General features: G+C 45.5%; 2 protein-coding genes across 6 annotated transcripts in view; one reads left to right on the forward strand and one right to left on the reverse strand.

Annotated features, from left to right (window-relative positions):
- Window positions 1-8520: 8520 nt before the first annotated feature.
- SLC46A2 (solute carrier family 46 member 2) lies at window positions 8521-22375 on the forward strand. 2 transcript variants are annotated; one of them, XM_082469200.1, is made up of 4 exons: window positions 8521-12152; window positions 13532-13615; window positions 14028-14184; window positions 20632-21499. In XM_082469200.1, exons 1-4 carry the CDS (start codon window positions 11033-11035, stop codon window positions 20696-20698), a joined length of 1428 nt encoding a protein of 475 aa, XP_082325326.1. In that variant the 5' UTR covers window positions 8521-11032; the 3' UTR covers window positions 20699-21499. The 2 variants fall into 2 exon arrangements, with proteins under 2 accessions (XP_082325326.1, XP_082325327.1); XM_082469201.1 differs by lacking the exon at window positions 14028-14184 and having other exon boundaries at window positions 8572-12152; window positions 20632-22375.
- Window positions 15471-22633, reverse strand: part of SNX30 (sorting nexin family member 30) — a 127026-nt gene continuing 119863 nt past the window's right edge. For all 4 annotated transcript variants that reach the window (XR_014265653.1, XR_014265654.1, XR_014265655.1 and 1 more), the window contains 2 exons: window positions 18572-18761; window positions 15471-15860 (listed from right to left, as the gene is read on the reverse strand). The gene's annotated coding sequence lies outside the window, so the exon portion shown is untranslated. The remainder of the gene's footprint in view (window positions 15861-18571; window positions 18762-22633) is intronic.

The following is a 22633-nucleotide window of genomic DNA, read 5'->3' on the forward strand; positions in this document are numbered from 1 at the left end:
ATCTCTTATACAAGAGCCTTGACACTTGACGATAGTCTATGGCTTTTATCTCAAGATGGGGGGTGGATATATGCATTACCTCTCCTTCCTCTCAAAATATTATTGAATGCAGAGGGAATATAAGTATAACTCCATTGAGTCAAAGGCAATCAGAATAGGTGCCATGAGTGAACCAGAACCATCAAGGAACTTTTGGAAAATGTTGAGCAGATAGTCAGATTGAAGGTGAAATCCATGAACAGAGAAGTCCCAAAACATAAGCTGGTCGAAAAAGGAGATGGCACTGTTATTAAAGGGTAGTGATGTGGAATAAACTCTAACCCAGATCTATGATGACACAACCTAAATCTTCAAAACGTTAACTCGATTTCTGAAAGGGGATGCAGATGGGTTTTATTTTCTTCTCAGCCCTACTGTGATTCTAAAAGTTTGGCAATATCTATATGTGGGAAATGCCCTTGATTGTTTCTTTTCTTCCTCTGGACTAGTTTCAGCCTTTTTCATAGCGTTTGTGTTTCTATGACACTTTCACTCTCTGAAATCAGAAAGTGATCATGTCCTAACTTGATTTAACTCATTACAGAGGTGTTTCCAGGCCTATGCCATCTATATCTCTCCAAGACCTGCTTTTTCTGTTTCACAAAGAAAAATCTGACTCCTAAAAATGATAGTGCAGGCAAGAAAATAGTGAGTCAGGGTGACTCATATATACATATATTTCAGTTTTAAAATAGCAGGAATGCTGCCTCTTTTTTTTTTTCCTTTTCTCCTCTCCTTCCTGAATTATGCAGGATGGTATTTTGAGACAAAGCTTCTTTAATCAGGAACAGGAACTTTATTTTAATTTCTTAATTTTTTTGTAACATTGTGGAGATTTTTCACTTTGAGGTGGCAGAGCATGTGTTGGGTAAGGACTGTAGCTTAGAACTCCACTCCCTAAATTAGGAAACTTCAAGTCTCTGTCAGCTCCTGAAAGATAGGGATCTTTCCCCCTAGAGAAGCCCTATGGTGAAGCACCTGAGTGGAGGGAATGGTGACATTAAATTTTGACTGAGACAGAGAAGCACAGGTGTGTGTGTGTGTTTTAAGGGTTGCTATATCCTGACCAAGGAGAACCAACAAGGTTCTTAGCTGACATTAATATGATCCCAAAGGCCCCTTTGCCAAAAAAGTTTCTTGGTATGTTAGGGGCTGCCAGGATGTGATGAGACTGGAAATATGGGCTGTAGCTCCTGCCTCTACATCCAGCTTCACTGACTGCAAACTTTAAACAGGGCTTGCAGGAATAACAGGATTCTGAGTTCACCTTTGTCACCACTAAATAAAATCTACAGCCTGTCCAAAGTATAGTGCTGATGAGGCTAAGAGTCTCATCCCAAAGGTACCAGTGAGTCAAACTTAGCCCCATGGTCACATGCTACTCTGCTACAAATACATGCTAAGATGTCAGAGGGTTTGGTTTAGTGTAACCCATCACCACTGCTGGATGGGAGGGAGAGTGACACAATGGAAGGTGTGAGTCACAGAATTAGAAGACTTACTAACTGTGGGTTTGGGGCCTCAAGTTCTTTATAAGACTGGTCTAAATAATGACTAATATTTAAATTCTCTGTCTCTCAAATCTAAACCCATGGGTTCCCCAGACAATGGGAATGTAATATCTTTATTCACTTACTTAACAAATACTGATTGCATGCCTGCTAGGTGCCAGACAATGTATCAGGCTCTGGGGCTTTGGCAACGAAAATACGGTCTCAGCCCTCATTGATTTTTACAGTCCCATGGCACCAAGAGACATGAATCAAATTTATCACCAAAACAAATGTGAAAATTGCAACTGTGACAAGAAGAGGAGTTACATGGTGCTGAGGGACCCTTTAATGGGGGTGGGGTGGAATGACAGCCAGGAAAGTCAGGGAATACTTTCCTGAGGAAATGACACTTGAGCTGAGACCCAAAGAATAATTTGATGTTAACTGGGCAAAAACAGGATTTTAACAGGTTCTAGAGAGAAGGAATAGTATGTGCAAAGCCTGTTGTAGGAAGAGCGCAAAGAACATTTGAGAAATAGAAAGCCAGTATGGCTGGAGTAGAGACAACAAGGAGCATGGTACGAGATGAAGGTGTAAATGAAGGTAATCACCAGCCTATGCAAGGCTGGCGGACCATGGTAAGAGGATTTGGCTTTAGAATAGGATGTGTATCTTGAAGAGAGAAATCTGATTTCATTCCTGGAGAAGAATGAAAATAGATAAAGATGAACCAATTAGTAGTTGATGGTGTAGGTCAAGCAAGAGATAATGATACTTTGAACGAGGGTGCTAATATGAAAATGGAAAAAACTAGATGGATTCCAGAGATATTTAAGAGGTTAAGTAAAGATGATTTGGTAAAGAATTGTATAAATAAGGCAAGAGAGAAAGATATCAAGGATACCTTTCTAGTTTATACATCTGGATGGATGGATGGTAGGGAACACTATAATGGGGGTGGGGAAAGGAGACTATGAGTATGGACTTGTACATGTTGGAAAGATATCAAGTAGGTAGTTGATATGTGGGTCTGGAGCTCAAAAGGGTCTGGATTGGAGACATAACAATGAGTCATCTATACATAAATGGTACTTAAAGCTATATGTGTAGGTGAGATTGTTTAGAGAAGAGACTGAGAAGAAAGCCTATGACTGAGCCAACAAGGAATTTTAATGTTACATTCTTATATTCTTTTCCATTATGGTTTATCATAGGATATTGAATATAGTTCTCTGTGCTATACAGTAGGACCTTGTTGTTTATCCATTCTATATGTAATAGTTTACATTTGCTAATCCCAAACTCCCAGTTCTTCCCTCCCCCACCTCCCTCCCCCTTGGCAACCACCAGTCTGTTCTCTATGTCTGTGATTCTGTTTTCTGTTTCATAGATAGGTTCATTTGTGTTATATTTTAGATTCCACATATAAGTGATATCATATGGTATTTTTCTTTCTGACTTACTTCACTTAGTATGATAATCTCTAGGTGCATCCATGTTGCTACAAATGGCATTATTTCATTCTTTTTTATGGCTGGGTAGTACTCCATTGTATATATGTCTTCTTTATCCATTCATCTGTCAATGGACATTTAAGTTGTTTTCGTGTCTTGGGTATTGTGAATAGTGCTGCTATGAACATAGGGGTGCATGTATCTTTTTGAATTATAGTTTTGACTGGATGTATGCCCAGGAGTGGGATTGCTGGGTCATATGGTAATTCTATTTTTAGTTTTCTGAGGAACCTCCATACTGTTTTCCACATTGACTGCACCAATTTACAAGGAATTTTAACTTTAAAGACTGGTTAGGGCTTCCCTGGTGGTGCAGTGGTTAAGAATCCACCTGCCAATGCAAGGGACATGGGTTTGAGCCCTGGTCTGGGAAGATCCCACATGCTGTGGAGCAACTAAGCCTGTGCGCCACAACTACTGAGCCCGCATGCCACAACTACTGAAGCCCGTGCACCTAGAGCCCATGCTCCGCAACAAGTCACTGCAGTGAGAGGCCCACACACTGCAATGAGAGGCCCACGCACCGCAACGAAGAGTAGTCCCTGCTCGCCGCAACTAGAGAAAACCTGTGTGCAGCAACAAAGACCCAACACAGCCAAAAATAAATAAATTTATTTAAAAAAAAAGAAGACTGGTTAGAGTTTGAGTCTCCAAAGGTGAAAGGGAAGAGTGGTCAAAGAGAAAGGAGATATACCAGGAAGGTGTGGTATTACTGAAGCAAGAGAATAAACTCTCAAAGATTTAAGAAAGAGGCTAAAACTCTCAAAGGTTGCTCAGAGTCAAGTAGGATAAGGACTGAAAATGTCCATTAGATTTAATGACATGGAATCACTGACCTCAGAAAATCCATTTTAGTGACACGATAGAGCTGAAAATAAAATAGAAAGTAGTAGAGTTTAAAAGTTTGAAGGGACTAGCTAGAAGTAAAATAGAAAATAGTAGAAGAGTCTGAAAGGTTGAAAGGAATGCAAAGTTCTGAACTTGTAATTTTGGAGCATGAAAGAGTGAGACTTGACTGGAGAAACAGCATAGGACTGCTGGGTAGTTTAGAGGGCTCATTTGAGATTGGAGTCTGTAAATTTATAGTTAAAATCTGACTTACTGTGAGACTTCCCCCCAACTAGTCCTCAGCTACTTGAATGCCAGCAGATAACTGGGTTTATCCAAGGTTGGCATGCAAAGATAAAAGAACCAGAGAGTTTGATCTATTGAAAAGGGTGTTTCCAAAATGATGTACCTCTGCTATCTAAGTTAGATAGATAGAGGTAGATAGGAGAGGAAGAGAAGAAAGGAAAAATCATACATTGATTTGGAATGATTTGGAAAAATCATACATTAGTGTAGGGGTGTGTGCATCCTGATAAGATCAAAGAAACATTGAAGTAGAAGTAGCTGAACAAGCAACACAGGAGAGGAGGCTGTAGTTAGAGTGGGGTATTTGAATTAGTGACTCTGGAGGTGGCACAGCTACAGCTGATGATCAGATCCAGGATCCAAGGGAGTTTGTGGCTGAAGAAGGGTGGAGGTCACTAGAGATTAGAGGCCTTGGGTTTGACTCCATCAAATCTCTTTTACTTGCAATTGATGGAAAACCTAAATCAAACTGGGATTGGGAAAGGGGTATACAGAAGTTTTTGTTAAGAAGCAACATTGTGAAAATGACTATACTACCCAAAGAAATCTACAGATTCAATGCAATCCCTATCAAACTACCAATGGCATTTTTCACAGAACTAGAACAAAAATTTCACAATTTGTATGGAAACACAAAAGACCCCGAATAGCAAAGCAATCTTGAGGACGAAAAACAGAGTGGAGGAATCAGGCTCCCTGACTTCAGACTATACTACAGAGCTATAGTAATCAAGACAGTATGGTACTGGCACAAAAACAGAAATATAGATCAATGGAACAGAATAGAAAGCCCAGAGATAAATCCACACACATATGGTCACCTTATTTTTCATAAAGGAGGCAAGAATATACAATGGAGAAAAGACAGCCTCTTTAGTAAGTGGTGCTGGGAAAACTGGACAGCTACAAGTAAAAGAATGAAATTAGAACACTTCCTAACACTGTACACAAAAATAGACTCAAAATGGATCAAAGACCTAAATGTAAGGCCAGACACTATCAAACTCTTAGAGGAAAACATAGGCAGAACACTCTATGACATAAATCACAGCAAGATCCTATTTGACCCACCTCCTAGAGAAATGGAAATAAAAACAATAATAAACAAATGGGACCTAATGAAACTTAAAAGCTTTTGCACAGCCAAGGAAACCATAAACAAGATGAAAAGACAACCCTCAGAATGGAAGAAAATATTTGCAAACGAAGCAACTGACAAAGCATTAATCTCCAACATATACAAGCGGCTCATGCAGCTCAATATGAAAAACACAAACAACCCAATCCAAAAACGGGCAGAAGACCTAAATAGACATTTCTCCAAAGAAGATATACAGATTGCCAACAAACACGTGAAAGGATGCTCAACATCACTAATCATTAGAGAAATGCAAATCAAAACTACAATGAGGTATCGCCTCACACCAGTCAGAATGGCCATCATCAAAAATCTACAAACAATAAATGCTGGAGAGGGTGGGGAGAAAAGGGAACCCTCTTGCACTGTTGGTGGGAATGTAAATTGATACAGTCACTATGGAGAACAGTATGGAGCTTCCTTAAAAAACTAAAAACAGAACTGCCATATGACCCAGCAATCCCTCTACTGGGCATATACCCTGAGAAAACCATAATTCAAAAAGTCATGTACCACAATATTCATTGCAGCACTGTTTACAATAGCCAGGACATGGAAGCAACCTAAGTGTCCATCGACAGATGAATAGATAAAGAAGATGTGGCACATACATTCAATGGAATATTACTCAGCCATAAAAAGGAAATGAAATTGAGTTATTTGTAGTGAGGTGGATGGACCTAGAGTCTGTCATACAGAGTGAAGTAAGTCAGAAAGAGAAAAACTAATACCGTATGCTAACACATATATATGGAATCCAAAAAAAAAAAAAAAAGGTTCTGAAGAACCTAGGGGCAGGACAGGAATAAAGATGCAGACGTAGAGAATGGACCTGAGGACATGGGGAGGGGAAAGGGTAAGCTGGGACGAAGTGAGAGAATAGCATTGACCTATATACACTACCAAATGTAAAACAGATAGCTAGTGGAAGCAGCTGCATCTCACAGGGAGATCAGCTTGGTGCTTTGTGACCACCTAGAGGGGTGGGATAGGGAGGGTGGGAAGGAGACACAAGAGGGAGGGGATATGGGAATATATGTATATGTATAGCTGACTCACTGTTATACAGCTGAAACTAACACACCACTGTAAAGCAATTATACTCCAATAAAGATGTTAAAAAAAAGAAAAAAAGGTGAAGAGGTAGTTAAGCTTCAGGCAGAGCTCGTAGGATGTGATCAGGATCTGACTCTCCATCTTTCAGCTCTGTTGTCCTCTATATGGGTTCCAATCTCAGGCAAGCTCTGCTCTAGTGGGAGCAAAACGGCTGCCAGCAACCTCCAGACTTTCATCCTCACCAGTCTAAGACGAGCAGAGAAGAATAAGTGTCTCCTCCCCAACTATTTAAGTCAGAGTCCTGGGCCTCATTCTTACTGGTTCAAATTTGGGTCACATTTCCATCTCCAAACCAATCACTGTGATCACAGGCACTTATTGCTGTGATGGGCCAGACCTGAGTCTCATTTCCACTTGGAAGATGGTTCATCAGAGGAAAAATGGGGTGTTCTTACCAGAAGGAGAATCAATGTATCCTGGCCAGTAAAAACAGATGTCTTACTTCTTCTAGTGTTGAGCAGGTTGTTCATGAGGCCATTCATGTTGGGAGCAGAGCTTGGGGTAGAGAGGAATCCCATTAAGCCAGAATCTTTGAAAGAGGAGGCATGGCCTGGCGTCAGTTACTACATGTGTAAAACAGAACTTGGAGTGTTTGTACAGTGCCTATGAATAACTCTTCAGACTTGAAAGATCCTTGAGGGCAAAGGATTTTGTATCCCTGGTACCAAGTAGTGAGCCTGATACTCAAAAAATGCTAGTAAATGATGGATGGATGTATGGTAGATGAATGGATGATGAATGAACAAATGAATCACTGAGTTTGAAAATATCTTAGGAATAGGCTCACAGTATTTGACAAAGTTTTGAACACACAAATACATTTTGAAAATGTATCTCTTCAATTATGTCAGAAATGGAGCATTGTGAAACTAGCATGGACTCTGAAGTCACACAAACCAAGATTTGAATTCTGGCTCTGTGTGACCTCGTGCAAATGATTTAACCACCCTAAGTCTGTTTCCTCATCTATAAAATTGGGCAATGTTAGGGTGCCACCCTGAGGGGGAGTAGCCAATGAAACAATTTCCCAAGAAGATCCATGGGTGGCATTCATTATTTTGATAACTTATTATAAATGAGGCCTAGCTCTCAGCCTGACAGAATAAACACACTCAGAGAGGAGAGTCATTTCCCAGACAGAGGCCCACATTAACCAAATTAGAAAGGCAGAGAAATCAGAATGCCAATGTATTAACTTACCATGAGACATTATTTGGAGTATTCACGTAACTAGCACATTTTCTTCCTGCGCTCAGCTCTATTGGGAAGTAAAATCACAACCAGAAGATTGCTTGTGCTCAGGCAAGGGAACTTGGGGTGGCCCCTGCATGTAGCGATGGACCAGCCGTTGGGAAACCCTATAAAGAAAGTTCTTGGATGGTCACTGACAAGGTTTATCTCTGTCTCCTAGAATGAGTTTGTATATCTTTGCTTTTTTCATTATATATTTATGTCTCGAAGGGCATCTTCTTTCCTTCACTTGTAATGTCTTGGGAAAAGGCTCACCTCAGCCCCTAAAATGTCAACAATAGAGAAGAACACCTTTCCCATCAGTGCAGCCTGCATCAGCAGCGAGGGTCTCCCTGGCCCTCAGCATCTGGGTCAGACGGCTTAACTACCCAAGTCCACAGCCTGTGACATTCCCAAGCCCATCCCAGATTTCAGCAGGTCCCTGGGAGACTGGTGTTCTTGTGGTCTTCTCTCCTGCTCGCTCATGATCTCTGCCCAGAGTTATGTTAATCCAGACATGAATCACAGATTCTTCACCAGCTTCCACCAAAGTAAAAAAATAAAAAATTCCACTTACACAAAACATTCATGAGTAGACTTTTCTAAAGAACCAAGGAGGTAGGGTGAGGTCTCAGGAAGGATTCCTATACACACATGAGACGGCAAGCTGTTTAGAGCCCTATTAGACCTTCCTATTCTTCTAAATTTCCTCTGACCACACTGACACGGGGGTTCCTATTCTCACCAGCAGACCCGAGTCTCACTTCCCCACGCCGCTTTTCTGCCTCCCCACCCCAATGGAAAGTCAAAACAAACGCTCCACCTCTCTCCCTGTCTGCTCGACCCTGACACAGGCACAGCAGCCCCGGCGAGCAGGAACCTAAAGTCATACAAGGGCGACTCAAGTCAGAAGAAGGTCCTCTCTGCAGGAGTGTGTACTTAAAGGAGGAAGCAAGTCAGCCAGGGAAACCCGTCTCCACCTAGTCCAAGGCAGTGAGCCCGTGAGACAGAAGGAGAACAACTGCAAAGAAATAAAGGGTCCTGGGGACTTTATTCAGCAGCAAAGGATCCTGGTGACTGTTCTTGTGGGATCTACCCCCTGCCAGAGTCCAATTTTAGCATCTGCAGGGACACACAGGGCTGGCAGGACCTCCCCCTCTCTCCCTTGGCGCTGGGGTTTAAGGACAAAGCCTCAAGGCTGGGACCCACGCTGGTTTGGGTCCTGTGCTGGCTCGGGTCCTGTGCTGGCTCCTGGACCTTTAATTCAGGTGCTCAAAGCAGGACTCTTCTCCAAGAGGCCTTTGTCTTGGAGGAAGGGCTGAGCCTAGCTGCTCCTGAGGGTTTTGCTTGGGGGTTTTGTTTGTTTTTTTTGTTGCTGTTGTTGTTTAATTGTGGTAAGAACACTTAACATGAGAGTTTCCCTCTTAACAAATTTTAAAGTGTATATAGTGTTACTGACTGTAAATACAATGTTGTACAGCAGATCTCTGGAGCTTCTTCATTTAGCTTGACTGAAACTTTATGCTACTTGATTAGTAATTCCCCATTTCTCCCTCCCTCCGCCCCCAATCCCTGGCACCCACCATTCCACTCTATGAATCGGACAATTTTAGTACCTCATATGGGAACTCATGTAGCATTTGTCTTTCTACAACAGGTTTATTTCACTTAGCATAATGTCCTCAAGGTTGATCCATGTTGACACAAATCTCAGGATTTCCTTCTTTTTAAAGGCTGAATAACATTCAGTTGTATTTATATACCACATGCTCTTTTTCCGTTCATCCGTCAGTGGACATTTAGGTTGCTTCCACATCTTGCCTATTGTGAATAGTGCTGCAACGAACACAGGAGTACTAATCTCTCTTCAAGAACCTAAAAATAGGACTTCCCTGGTGGCGCAGTGGTTAAGAATCCGCCTGCCAAGGCAGGGGACATGGGTTCAAGCCCTGGTCCAGGAAGATCCCACATGCCGTGGAGCAACTAAGCCTGTGAGCCACAACTCCTGAGCCTGTGCTCTAGAGCCCGCGAGCCACAACTACTGAGCCCGTGTGCCACAACTACTGAAGCCCGCGCGCCTAGAGCCCATGCTCCGCAACAGAAGCCACCGCACCACAACGAAGAGTAGCCCCCGCTCGCCGCAACTAGAGAAAGCCCGTGTGCAGCAACAAAGACCCAATGCAGCCAAAAATAAATAAATTTATATATTAAAAAAAACCCTAAAAATAAACAAGTGGGACTACATCAAACTAAAAAGCTTCTGCACTGCAAAAGAAAAAAAATCAACAGAGTGAAAAGGCAACCTACAGAATGGGAGAAAATATTGCACACCATATATCTGAAAGGGAGTTCATCTCCAACATATATAAGAATTCCTACAATTCAGTTGTAAAACAAACATGGGCTAAGGACTTGGATAGACATTTCTCCAAAGAAGATACACACATGGCCAAGGAGCACATGAAAAGATAAGCTAATCATCAGGGAAATGCAAATCAAAACCACAGTGAGGTATCACCCCACACCTGTCAAGATGGCAATTTATCAGAATAGATAAGTGTTGGTGAGGAGATGAGACATTGGAACCCTTGTGCACTGGTGCTCTGAAAGGAAAATGGGGCAGCTTCTATGGAAAACAACGAAGTTTCCTCAAAAAAATAAAAGCAGCACTATGATCTAGCAATCCCACTGCTGGTCTTTATCCAAAAGAATTGAAATCAGCACCTCAAAGAGATACCAGGACTCCTGAGTTTTAAAAATTTCTCTCAAAGTCTCTGCTACCCAGCTCCCCACAGCACATAGGTCCCTGTCACTTTTAAACCCCAAAATAAAACCTCACCGCCAACCACCCCCAACCCGCTGATCCCAGGCACCTCACTGCTTGCCCCAAACTGCCTTCCAGGGACAGAATTTTGCCCCCTGCCTTGGGGGGCGGGGGTGTCTCAGGCCAGGCCAAGTCCCAGGGGAAGGTGCCCAGCGACCTGCGGGAGGTCCAGGCACGCCCGGCCGTGCGGAAATCGGCCCTTCAGGCGGCCGCGCTGCCCGGAGCAGCGTGACGCGGGGGCGCAGCGAAGACTCCAGACTCGCCGCGCGCTCCCCCGCGCCCGGCTTCCCTGGGCCGCCGCCAGTCCTGCTCCGCCGCCGGGGGCGGAGCGTGGCCCTTTTTGGTCCGGGGAGGCGTGGCCGCGGTGCCGGAGATCACTCGGCTGCCTGGCTGGCTGCTGTCACTTGCGCCCTGCGCCTGGCTCAGCTCGGCTCGCAGGTTTCCCCGCGCGCACCCTGACTGCGCCCCCGCCCTCCGGAACAACAGCGGCAGAGGCATCGGCAGCGGGCAAGCCCCTCCCTCCATCCCCCATCAGAGAGACCACATGGGCCTGGGGACCATCTGCCCGTGCAGGGGCCCCCTGCCTCGCCTCCAGGCACGGACCTGGGTCGAACCCGTGGTGGCCTCCACCCAGATGGCCACCTCTCTCTACGACGCGGGGCTGCTCCTCGTGGTGAAGGCGTCCTTCGGAGTCGGGGTCTTGTCCAACCACAGCGCCAGCCCATCGCCCCCGGGGGCTCTAGAGAACCAACAGCAGAGAGCCATCTCCAACTTCTACATCATCTACAACCTTGTGATGGGCCTGACACCCCTGCTGTCGGCCTATGGGCTGGGCTGGCTCAGCGACCGCTACCACCGCAAGATCTCCATCTGCATGCCTCTGCTGGGCTTCATGCTCTCCCGCCTCGCGCTGCTGCTCAAGGTGCTGCTGGACTGGCCCGTGGAGATGCTATACGGGGCGGCGGCGCTGAACGGGCTGTGTGGTGGCTTCTCGGCGTTCTGGTCGGGGGTCATGGCCCTGGGATCCCTCGGCTCCTTGGAGGGCCGCCGCTCCCTGCGCCTCATTGTGATTGACTTGATCCTGGGCTTGGCGGGATTCTGCGGGAGCATGATCTCTGGGCACCTCTTCAAGCAGATAGTCGGGCACTCCAGCCAGGGCCTGCTGCTGACCGCCTTCAGCGTGAGCTGTGCCACCTGTGCCCTTTTCTACAGCCTCTTGGTGCTGAAGGTCCCTGAGTCCAAGGCCAAGCCCAGCAAGGCTGTGGATACAGTGTCTGGCACAGTCGGCACCTATAACACCCTGGATCCTGATCCGACAGACATGCAGAGTGTGGTGAGGCACCCTTCATCTCCTGCAAAAGCAAAGCCCAAGAAAACCATTATTGCCCTGCTCTTTGTGGGTGCCATCATATATGACCTGGCAGTGGTGGGCACAGTGGACGTGATACCCCTTTTTGTGCTGAGGGAGCCTCTGAGTTGGAACCAAGTGCAGGTGGGCTATGGTATGGCTGCAGGGTACACCATCTTCATCACCAGCTTCCTGGGTGTCCTGGTCTTCTCACGCTACTTCCAGGACACCACCATGATCATAATAGGAATGGTCTCCTTTGCGTCTGGAGCCCTTCTCTTGGCTTTTGTGAAAGAGACATACATGTTCTACATTGGTGAGTCTGGCATTCTTGGGGAGGCAGGACAAGGACACGGCGCATCCCCCGAGTCACGGGGCTGAGCCCAGGGATGCTGTGGTCTAGGTGTCCCAGCTCAGCACCGGAGATTATACCTGCTACCTAGGAGACACAAGGGAGACAGGATTATGTGCACTTGAGTTTGTCGGTATTGTTACCTGTGTGGCCCCTGAAATGTTACCAGAGTGGTGCCCATAGCTCTAGGAAGTCAAGGGAGGGCTGGTCAGTGGTGCCTGGAGTCAGCAGGAGAGCCTTCGGGATGCCCTCGAGTGGAGGAGATGGGGTTGAGTTTCTTCTCCCCAGTTTTAAAGGGATAAAACTTTAAGTAATCCAGCTGAAAAAGTCCTTTAATTAAAATCATTTCAGTCATTTTGGGTCAAGCACAAGCTTTTTAAAAAGAGAGAAAAATTCTCCATAAATGCCTTCCACAACCAATGTAATACATTCATTCCCTCAAGGAAGCAGAATGAAGTTCCTATCTGAGAACAAAGACAACCACAAGCAGAGAGCCCTGGCCCATGCTCCAACAGACCTTTCTACAATGATAGACATGTTCTGTATCTGTTCTGCCTAATACAATAGCCATTAGCCACGTGTGGCTATGAAGCCCTTGAAATGTGGCCAGTGCAACTTAAAGAACAGAACTTTTCATACTATTTCATTTAAATTAATTTAAATAGTCACGTGGCTGGCTAGTGGCTAACATATTGGAACAACTCTAGGTGGTTCCCAGAGACCGTCCTTTGGCGGAGGTCACACAACTCAGAAAAACCCCTCACAAAATGGCAAGATTACCTTTAGCCAGCTCCCAGTTCAACAGGCCGTGTGCAAGGGCCAGAGTCCCCCCTCCCCTTCCCTCCCCACCACCTCACACACACACACCCCCGCCAAGGGATAATGAACAGGGCTTGAGGGAAGGAGGGGTGTGGCAGGTGTGTTAGTGGCACACATTTCTAGATGCAGTTTGCCAAAGCTCCTGGGACCACCTCCCAGAGGTGACGATGAACGGCGAGGGCAGACACCTCTCTCCCAGGAGGCAAGGAGTTGAGTGACATCAGCTCCACTTCCCTAGAAACAACTTAACTCTACCAATAAAGACACCCTTCACCCTCTGTCACCACTGTGCTTGGCACCTTGCAGATGGGTCTGCAGCAATGTGCTCAGAGAATCAGCCTGCCCAGGGCGGGCGGAGGAGGTGGGGGGGGGGGTCCTAGTCTGCCAGCAGAGAAACCATTTCTTCAAGGCCACATAGGACTGTGGGAGAGGGGGTTCTAGAGGAGGCCTTTGCTCTATTCTAATTTACTCTTTGGCCAAGGCTGGGCTACAGTGAGGAGTGTTCTCCTGTGATTCCTTTCCAGCTCGGGCCGTCATGCTGTTCGCTCTCATCCCCATCACAACCATCCGATCGGCAATGTCCAAACTCATCAAGGGCTCCTCTTATGGTGAGTGAAAGGAATTTCTCGGAGGTTCTCTCTGTCTGGACGGTTTCAGAGCCACTTGGCTTGAGGCACAGGGTTTGGACTGGCAGAAGGCATAGGAGAGAGTTCCAGAAGCAGCCGTGAAGACACTAGAAACACACTGGTGTCCATCCAGAGTGGAGGGAGTGAGAGCAGCAGGGTGGGAAAGACTCGGAAAGTCAGCCTCTGAAAAGCCACAGTCAAAGGGAGATACTACCATCCACGGGCCACGGGAAGAGTCAGCTGGGTGGAGGCAAGAATCCTGTAAAATGAGCCGTGAAGACAGAGGGAGTCTGGGAAGGGTGAGGGGTCTCCTGAGAACCCCCCCCGAGACTCAGCTCTCAGGGAACATGGAGGGACAGCTTAGTAACCTTGGTAACCTTGGTCCCTTCCACAGGAAAGGTGTTTGTCATCCTGCAGCTGTCCCTGGCTCTGACCGGGGTGGTGACATCCACACTGTACAACAAGATCTATCAGCTCACCATGGAGAAGTTTGTTGGCACCTGCTTTGCACTCTCCTCCTTTCTCTCCTGCCTGGCCATCATCCCGATTGGGTAAGACAGGACCAGCATCTGCTCTTTGGGCTGGGGCCTGGGGCTTAGGTCAAGGACTGTTGGAGCATTTCCAGCCCATTATCATAAAGTATTATTTATTTTCAACAATTACACAATGGGTTCTGAGTAGGCTCTCTCACAGAGAAAAAGTTCTCCTGTTCCCCCAAACTAATAGTCTGGCAATTTGGAAATTCCCTGAAGTTATAAGTAATAAACAGAGGGCCCTAACAAGCTGGCTCACTTCCTGGTGGTTTTGTAATACAATTTATTTATAGGCAACTCATATACTTCCTTGTAATCAGGGGCTGGGATTAGAAACCTTCTTGTACCACTCAGACCTCTTTTGTTTAGTCTCCTTTAGGTGAGAGTCAGCCGGCCTCACTTCCAGGTACTACTCCTTCTCTGTACCTTCCAAGGACTTGGCAACTTCTGTGCTCAGTGCCCTTTAAATCTCATGGCCACCGGACTGTGTGAGCTCCCCTGTAGGACGTGGGCAGTTCCTTTGACCTCTCTGGGGGAATTGTCTTGCTTGCAAAACAAGAGCGCTAAAGTCTGGAAGATAACAGGCAGGAGGAAGGCTAGAGAAGGAAAGGAGGGGTACTCCAGGCCCATGGGGAGAGTGCCAGCCTAGATCATCACCAAAATGGACCACATGGAACAGTCTGGTCTTCGACCAGCCCCATCCAAGGGAAATATGGTATGAGCCACAAGTACAAGCCACATTATGTGATTTAAAATTTTCTAGTAGCCACGTTTAAAAACAATAAAAGTAGCAGGTGAAATGATTTTAATAACATTTGATTTGGCCCAATAGATCCGAAATATCTTTGTAATCAATTTATGAAATCAATGAGTCTTTTAAACTAAATCTTCAAAATCTGGTATTTTATACTGACAGCACACCTCAATTTGGACTCCATTTGAACACCTTTCAAGTGTTCAGTAGCCAATGTAACAACTAGTGGCTACATATTAGCTCAGTTTTGGTCTGTTTAGGCCCTTTTATCCTTTCCTAAGGTGTGGTTCTCTCACACTTGTATCAGTCCTACCAGAGGATTATTGATATCCACAGTAAGATACAAGGGACTTGATATAGATTTGCATTTTAAAGGGACCAGTAGCACACCAGAGCCCTACATATCAGTAATGGTGGTGTTACGGGCAGCAGAGTAGACCAGAATTGAAGGCAGGTTGAAAGTGGGAAAAGTGGATGGTGGAATTCTCACCATCTTCTTTGAATTCTCACATCGCATTGCATAGGTCCCTGCCTGCATAGAAGGCTGAGCCTCCTGAGACAGGAGCCATCAATCAGGAAGGCTCTTTGCTTTATTTCATAGTTGAGAAAATAAGATATGAGGATCAAACAGCTGAGAGAATTTGTACAAAACAGCAGACTCGATTACTAGTGCCTTCTTGGGCCAGTTCTCATTTTCTCAAGGTGTAGGACTGAGCCAGACCTGTCCTCAAGCTGCCCAGCCCTTAGGCCTTTTCATGTGCCGCTGTTTTCATGAGAGTCTCAGCTGAATAGGTTGGGTTTAGCTAGAGCTGACCCACAGTGCAAACTTCTCAGGAGTCCCAGCTCTTTGTCCATGTGAGTAATGGGTTAGTAGCCGTGCCACCTGGAAGTTATCCAGTCCTGTCTGATTGGCAGTTGGTTGAAATATAGTCTCTTTGACCTAAACAAATCAACAAAAAACAACAAAAGAAAACAAGTCTGACTAGTTAATGTGTGTCATAGCTAGAGATATAAACACATGAAAGCAATGAGAATATGCAATAACTGGTTCCTTTCTGCAGTTTCATTGCTTCATATGTGTGCTAAGGAGATGCTTTCCCTTTTTAAGAGACTTTGGGGTGCATGAAACAGGTGTGCTGCCCTTGACACCTACCCCCCAACGTACTACGTAATATGCACTTGGACCCAGTCCTACACTGTGTACATGGAATCTTGATTAAGATATGCATGATCTTCATGATCTTATATCACAGAAACAGGGACAGAATCTTGAACCAATCATAAGTAACTGAATGCTCATGTGAATTGAGGCACTTAAGTAGTTGCTAATTGTTTTCCTCTGTTGTAGACATTTAGCTATAGAGGGACCCATGTGCAAACGAAGCCTCCTTTGCTTGCTGTACACTGGAATCACCTGGAGAGATTTAAAAACTACTGATGTCTGGCTCCTACCCACAGAGATTTTGACTCAGTTGATCTGGGATGCAGCCTGGGCACAGGAATTTTTTAAAGCTCTCCAGTTTATTCGGATATACAACCAAGGTTGAGAACCTCTGGTATAAAGGGAGTTTTTCTATTACCTTTCCCTTCCACGAAGTCACAAGTAAATAAGATCCTGAAAAATTATTACAAGAGGCCAAGGCTGCACCATCAATCATTAAGCGCTATTAGCAGGAAAGACCAGAACTCTCTAACCACAGAAAGAAAAGCTACATTCCAATGACATAAAAGCCCAGGAAGACATGTCACAGCAGGGAGTGGAGGAGGCCATGGAGGGCAGAAGGCTGGGAGGAGAGGTTCCTGGGCTGAGCTGCCAACAGCCCATCTGCAGGAAGGGAGTGTGGCCCCAGCCCTTCCTGGTACCAAAGTGAGTCAATTTCATGTCACTGTGAGAACCTGCCCTCTCCTGCCTGCTCGTCTTTACATGCGACAGGGAGATGCTGCGGGAATCACTGTCTGGCTCTGCCCATCCGCAACCCACTGGCCGCCTGACACACATGCGCTCGGCTGCGGCCTCGTGCTCCATAGAGAAAACAGACGCCATCAGAGGGGAGTGGGCTCATCTTCTCCAAGCCTACGTTCTTTTGCACCCATCCTGTCCTTCTCCTCCCCCCAACCTCTCTCTGAAAGATAATAATAGCAAACACTTAAACAGCCCTTATTATGTGCCAGGCACTACTTTAAATATTTCATATATTTTAACCTTGTCAAACAATCCTCTGAGACAACTACCATTTTATCCCCATTGTGCAGATGAAGAAACCGACTCTCAGATGTCATGTAACTTGCCAAAGATTACAGAGCTAATAAGTAAGTGGCAGAGACAGGATTTGAACCCAGGCAGTTGGTTCTCAGCCACTACTTGACTTGCTTCTTAGAAGTCACTGGGTATCTGGGTGCCACCTCTCCCCTCTCCTTAGAGAGCTTACTTGCACTACTTAGCTGCTTCCTCTCCTGAATTCTTCCTATCAGAAGTGACACGTGATCTACCACCCTCTCTCCTCCTCCTTTTTATGGCCAGGTTCTCCAGTGCTGGTCTGCACCTGCTGTCTCGTCCTCACCTCCCGTTTACTTTTCAACCCACTATACAGACTGATTTCCCCCTTCAATGCCACCAGGGCTACGCTAAGATCTGACTTCCTCACAGCTGAATGCAGTGGACTCCCTGCCATCCTCATATTGCGTGGATTCTCAGAGGCCCCCAGCACTGTTGGTCACTTTCCTTGGAAGGCACTTGTCACTGTCACTTGACTTTCTTAACACCTCCCCTCCCGGGTTTCTCCTACCTCTCTGACTTCTCTATAAACCTCCACATGGAAGAATTCTTTGGGGCTCTGCTCCGGGTTGTCATCTCATGTCATGTCTTCTCTAAACAATCTAAAGTATGTTCAAAACCTCAAATTACCATTTCAATTTCCAAAATTGGGTCCTTGATGCCCTCCTAAAGTCTGCTCCCCTCCAGTCTTTCCCATCTCATTAAATGGCACCAGCACTCACCCAGGGTAGAAACTGGAGAGTCACCAATGTCCTCTCTCTTGTTCATCTCCCCACACCTCCCATCCATTAAGCCTCACTGATTCTACCTCCAACATATGCCTCCAATTCATCCTTTTCTCTTTATCTCTACTGCTGCCACCCAAGCACTTGGGGGACCAAATTCGCCTCTGAGCCATTCTCCCCACATCCACACGTGTTCCCCTCTCATCCTCTCTCCATCAGGTGGCCAGAGCAGTTTCCTTAGAGTGTACATCAGTTCACATCATCTCCTGCCCAAAGCTCTGCGCTTGGCTTTCACTGCTCTTAAGACCCAAATTTCTTACCGTGGACCACAGGTCCTTCATAATCTAGCCTCCCATTCTATGCTTCAGCCCCAGGAGCCTACCCTCATGCTCTTCCCCCTTCCTTACCCACACATCTTTCTTAACACAACTTAGTTGTGGTCTTAACTTGAACACCATTTTCTCAAAGAGGATTTGAGAAAATCCCCTTCTCAATCTAACTTCGATCCTTCTATTATATGCTCCCCAAGCTTCCTATACTTTTCCTTCATAGCATGATAGTTGATGATTATTTAGTGATTATCATGTTTTACAAGCTTGCTCACTAGACTGTAGGCTCCCTGAGGGCAGGAACCACACCTGTTTGGCTCACCTCGTATCCTGTGTCCAGCAGAGAGCTTAGCGTGTACTCAAAGTATTTAATGAATGAACAATCTGTCAGAAGGGTGTGACACCTACTAGCCAGCACTGCTGACCATCTGTATCCCAGAGCTGCCTGTTGACTGGCCATGAAGTCAGGGGTTGGCCATCACCATATCAATGAAAATTGATCAACAGTCAATCTAAGAAAGAAATATAAAATTTTAGTCATGCTATCCCAAGGATTATAACCCGGGAGACAGTATTTCAGAAAACTCTGAGGACTGTTCCACCTGTTAGAGGTCAAGGCACAGTTACATAAGTTGTTTTTTGGGTTTTTTTAAAATTAATTTATTTTATTTATTTTTGGCTGCATTGGGTCTTCATTGCTGTGCACGGGCTTTCTCTAGTTGTGGCGAGTGGGGGCTACTCTAGGTTGTGGTGCACAGGTTTCTCATTGCGGTGGCTTCTCTTGTTGCAGTGCACGGGCTCTAGGCACGTGGGCTTCAGTAGTTGTGGCACACAGTCTCAGTAGTTGTGGCTCGCAGGCTTAGTTGCTCTGCGGCATGTGGGATCTTCCCGGACCAGGGCTTGAACCCGTGTCCCCTGCATTGGCAGGCGGATTCTTAACCACTGCACCGCCAGGGAAGCCCTACATAAGTTTTTCAGACAATGGGTTATACATCAAAGTAACATATTGCGGGGGCGGGGGGGGGGCGAGGGATAAACTAAGAGTTTGGGATTAACATATACACACTACCGTATATAAAGTAGGTAAACAAGGACGTACTTTATAGCACAGGGAACTATACTCAGTATCTTGTAATAAACTATAATGGAAAAGAATATATACATGAATCACTTTGCTGTACGCTTGAAACTAACACAACATTGTAAATTAACTATACTCCAATTTGAAAAAATTTCCCAATATGGACCAGAAAAGAAAACCAAAGTAACATATTGACAGTTTACATAGTCCAACAAGGTGAGCAGTGGGTTATTATGACCCCTTACAGGATTGAGAAAGGAATGTTAACTCCTAGGGAGTTACCTTGCTGGCACCAGGAGGAAATTGCTTTTTTCTTTTTTTGGTGAGTAGGAATTCCTGTGTCTTTTAAGGGGATCTAGTTAGCGTATAATGCAGGCACACAATGCACACTAAAGGGGAGGAGGCAGTTGCTCAAATGGGCAGAGAATCTTATGTTTACAAGTTTTCTTGTCCTGCCTTAATTTAATTCATCAACCACGTGGCTGTGCCGTCGTGGTCCACAGTAGGGAGGGGTGAGCTGTGGAGTCGGGCCTGCAACGGGAATTCATGTGGTCCTGGGCTAGCAGCCTCTAAGTCTTGGCTTGCCTCTTACCAGCTCTGTCATACCATGAGCTCTAAGTACAGTAAGTGCTCCCCCCTGGAGAGCCCTGGGGCTCATGGAAGGTGGGGAATCAGTGTTTGGAAGTTTCCACAAAGCTTTTCCTTAGAAGGGTTTGGATTTATGCTCACACCCCATCCAGCAGCTCCAGATGTGGTCCATCCATCAGGAAGAACTGTGTGCCAGCTTAGAACCTGAGGTCCCTAGAGCTCAAACAGTTGAGAAAACCGGGGACACCAGAGGTTGAAGGACATGCCAAAGGTCACACAGATCCAAGACTTCAACTAGAGCTCCTCATTCCTATGCATTCACTTATCTCCAAATATTTTTAAACAATGTAATGATTTATGGAAGAGAGAAAAGGGCTATGGAAAGGCAAAAGAGGATGCAGCTAATTCTGCTTGGGATGAGCAAAACTTGATCTTGAGGTCCACATGGGAGTTCATCATCGGGCAGAAGTGAGATGGAAAGAGACTCCAAGAAAAGGAAAATGTAGATGCAAAGGGCTCTTGATGTTATGGGACAGGAAGGAGGCTGGAGTGAGAGAAGTTCCCTCGGGCCATCTCCCTTCATGCCATACAGCATTCTGCTGCCATAATGGATAGAACCTCCTAGTCTACCAGTGATAAAGAGGTGGTGGCCAGAGACCTCCCCGCCCCATTCCAGCTGTTCTCTCATAATTCTCTATTGTAAATTCTTACAGCATCGTGGCCTATAAGCAAGCCTCATGGTTGCAGCATGGAGACATCGCAGAGAAAGGAAGGTCCTGATCTGCGGGAGCCGGAAACACCAGCAATGGCTGGGGCCCTCTGAAGACCAAGGAAGGGAACAGGAACTGGAACCAAAGTAACCCATTGCTCAAGAAACCCGAGTTCCAGCCAGAGTCAGCCTCAGAGTGACTTGCTCTGGCTCAAGGGTCCCTGCTGGGTAGGGAAAAGCATTTCCCCTGATGGAATAACTTTCTCAGCTTTCAGACATCACTATCAGTCAGAGGTTAGGTTCTGCAGACAGTAGAGTGTGAACTTTCAAGGGTGATATGAAGGCCACACACACAGCCATACCAGACACTGAAGCCCCTTTTCTTCCAGGAACGGAAGGGCTTCAGTGTCTGGTATGAGGGCTCCAACATACGGTAACTAGTCACCCAGGAGTCCTGTGTGAGAACTGAAAGGCACACATTTTCAACAGCCTGAGGGGAATAGGGAAGGGATGTTTTGTAAGAACTGCCAACAGTGAACGTCAGTCAATATTTTTTAAATTAAAATAGAAACTTGAAAAAAAGTTAGTCTTCTTCCCGGAGGCCTTGTTAGCTGTGAACAACTCCAGAGAAATCTGGAGCTCAGGCATTTGACTTCAGGGTAGTTTTGCTGTTACTGTTGTTTTTAAGAAGCAAATATCAAAAGGCTTTCTTCAAAGGAATATAATTGGATACTTTCAGTCAACAGTATTTCCTAAAGGGAGAGGGGTGATATACTAAAGAGCCATTTTATTTTGAGGTACTTATTTTTATAGCCTATTTTAATTATGTGTATAAAAGACTCACCTCCTAATAAAATCAACATTGACAGCATGAGTGTGTGAATCATTCTTTCTTTGGTCAGTTTCCCACTAGAACTCAGACAGACATAGCATTCTTAGATTAGGGTTAAACTTAAAGCTTGCAAATGCTTAAAAGGTAGCATTTAAATCTCAGAGCATTTGGGCTCAAAGTTGTATAGCTGATCCCTTGCAGGGACTGGTCAAAACTTTATGGCACATCTACTAAGGTCCCGGCACCATGCTAGGTGCTGAGGTACAGCAAGAACACGACAGCTCCTGCCCTACCAGTGTATTATCGAATGGGTGGAGCAGACAGAACAGGAGGCAACAGTGATGTATCCTATAATAAACGCTAACATAAGGGAGCATATATATAATCCAGATACAAGAGCGCAGGGAGGGCTTCTCAGAAGAAGTGGCATAAGACTGGAAAGATAAGGAGTTACCAAGGTGGGACGTTGAGGGACATTCCAGGCAGAAAGAACACGCTGGAAGGCCTGAAGGTGAAATTATCCCAAAATATACGAAATCAATGTGAGGGGAGAAAAGAGGGACGGAGGGAGAGGTATCCAGGGCAGTGGAATCAAGAGGTGAGATTGGAACAGTGAGGAGGAACAACATCAAGACAGAGCCTTTAAAAAGTCTCTTTATACCTAGAATAGTCGAATTCAGAGTCAGAAAGTACACTGGTATGCCAGCAGGTGGTGGGGTGGGGAGGCGGAATGGGGGGTCAGTGTTTAAAGGGGACAGAGTTTCAGTTTAGGAAGGTGAAAAATTCGGGAGATGGATGATGGTGAGAGTTGCACAACAATGTGAATGTACTTAGTGCCACTGAACTGTACAGTTAAATATGGGTAAGATAGTATGTTTTATATTATGTGACTTTTACCACAATAAAAAAAATTTTTTTTAAGTTTCTCTTTAGAAATGCAAATCAAAACTACAATGAGATACCACCTCATGCCAGTCAGAATGGCCATCATCTAAAAGTCTACAAATAACACATGCTGGAGAGGGTGGGGAAACCCTCTTACACTGTTGGTGGGAATGTAAATTGGTGCAGCCACTATGGAAAACAGTATGGAGGTTCCTCAAAAACTAAAAAGAGAGTCACCATATAATCCTGCAATCCCACTCCTGGGCATGTATCTGGAGAAAACCGTAAT

Source organism: Balaenoptera physalus (genome assembly GCF_965194825.1).
Source record: "Balaenoptera physalus genome assembly, chromosome: 7".
Classification (NCBI taxonomy): domain Eukaryota; kingdom Metazoa; phylum Chordata; class Mammalia; order Artiodactyla; family Balaenopteridae; genus Balaenoptera; species Balaenoptera physalus.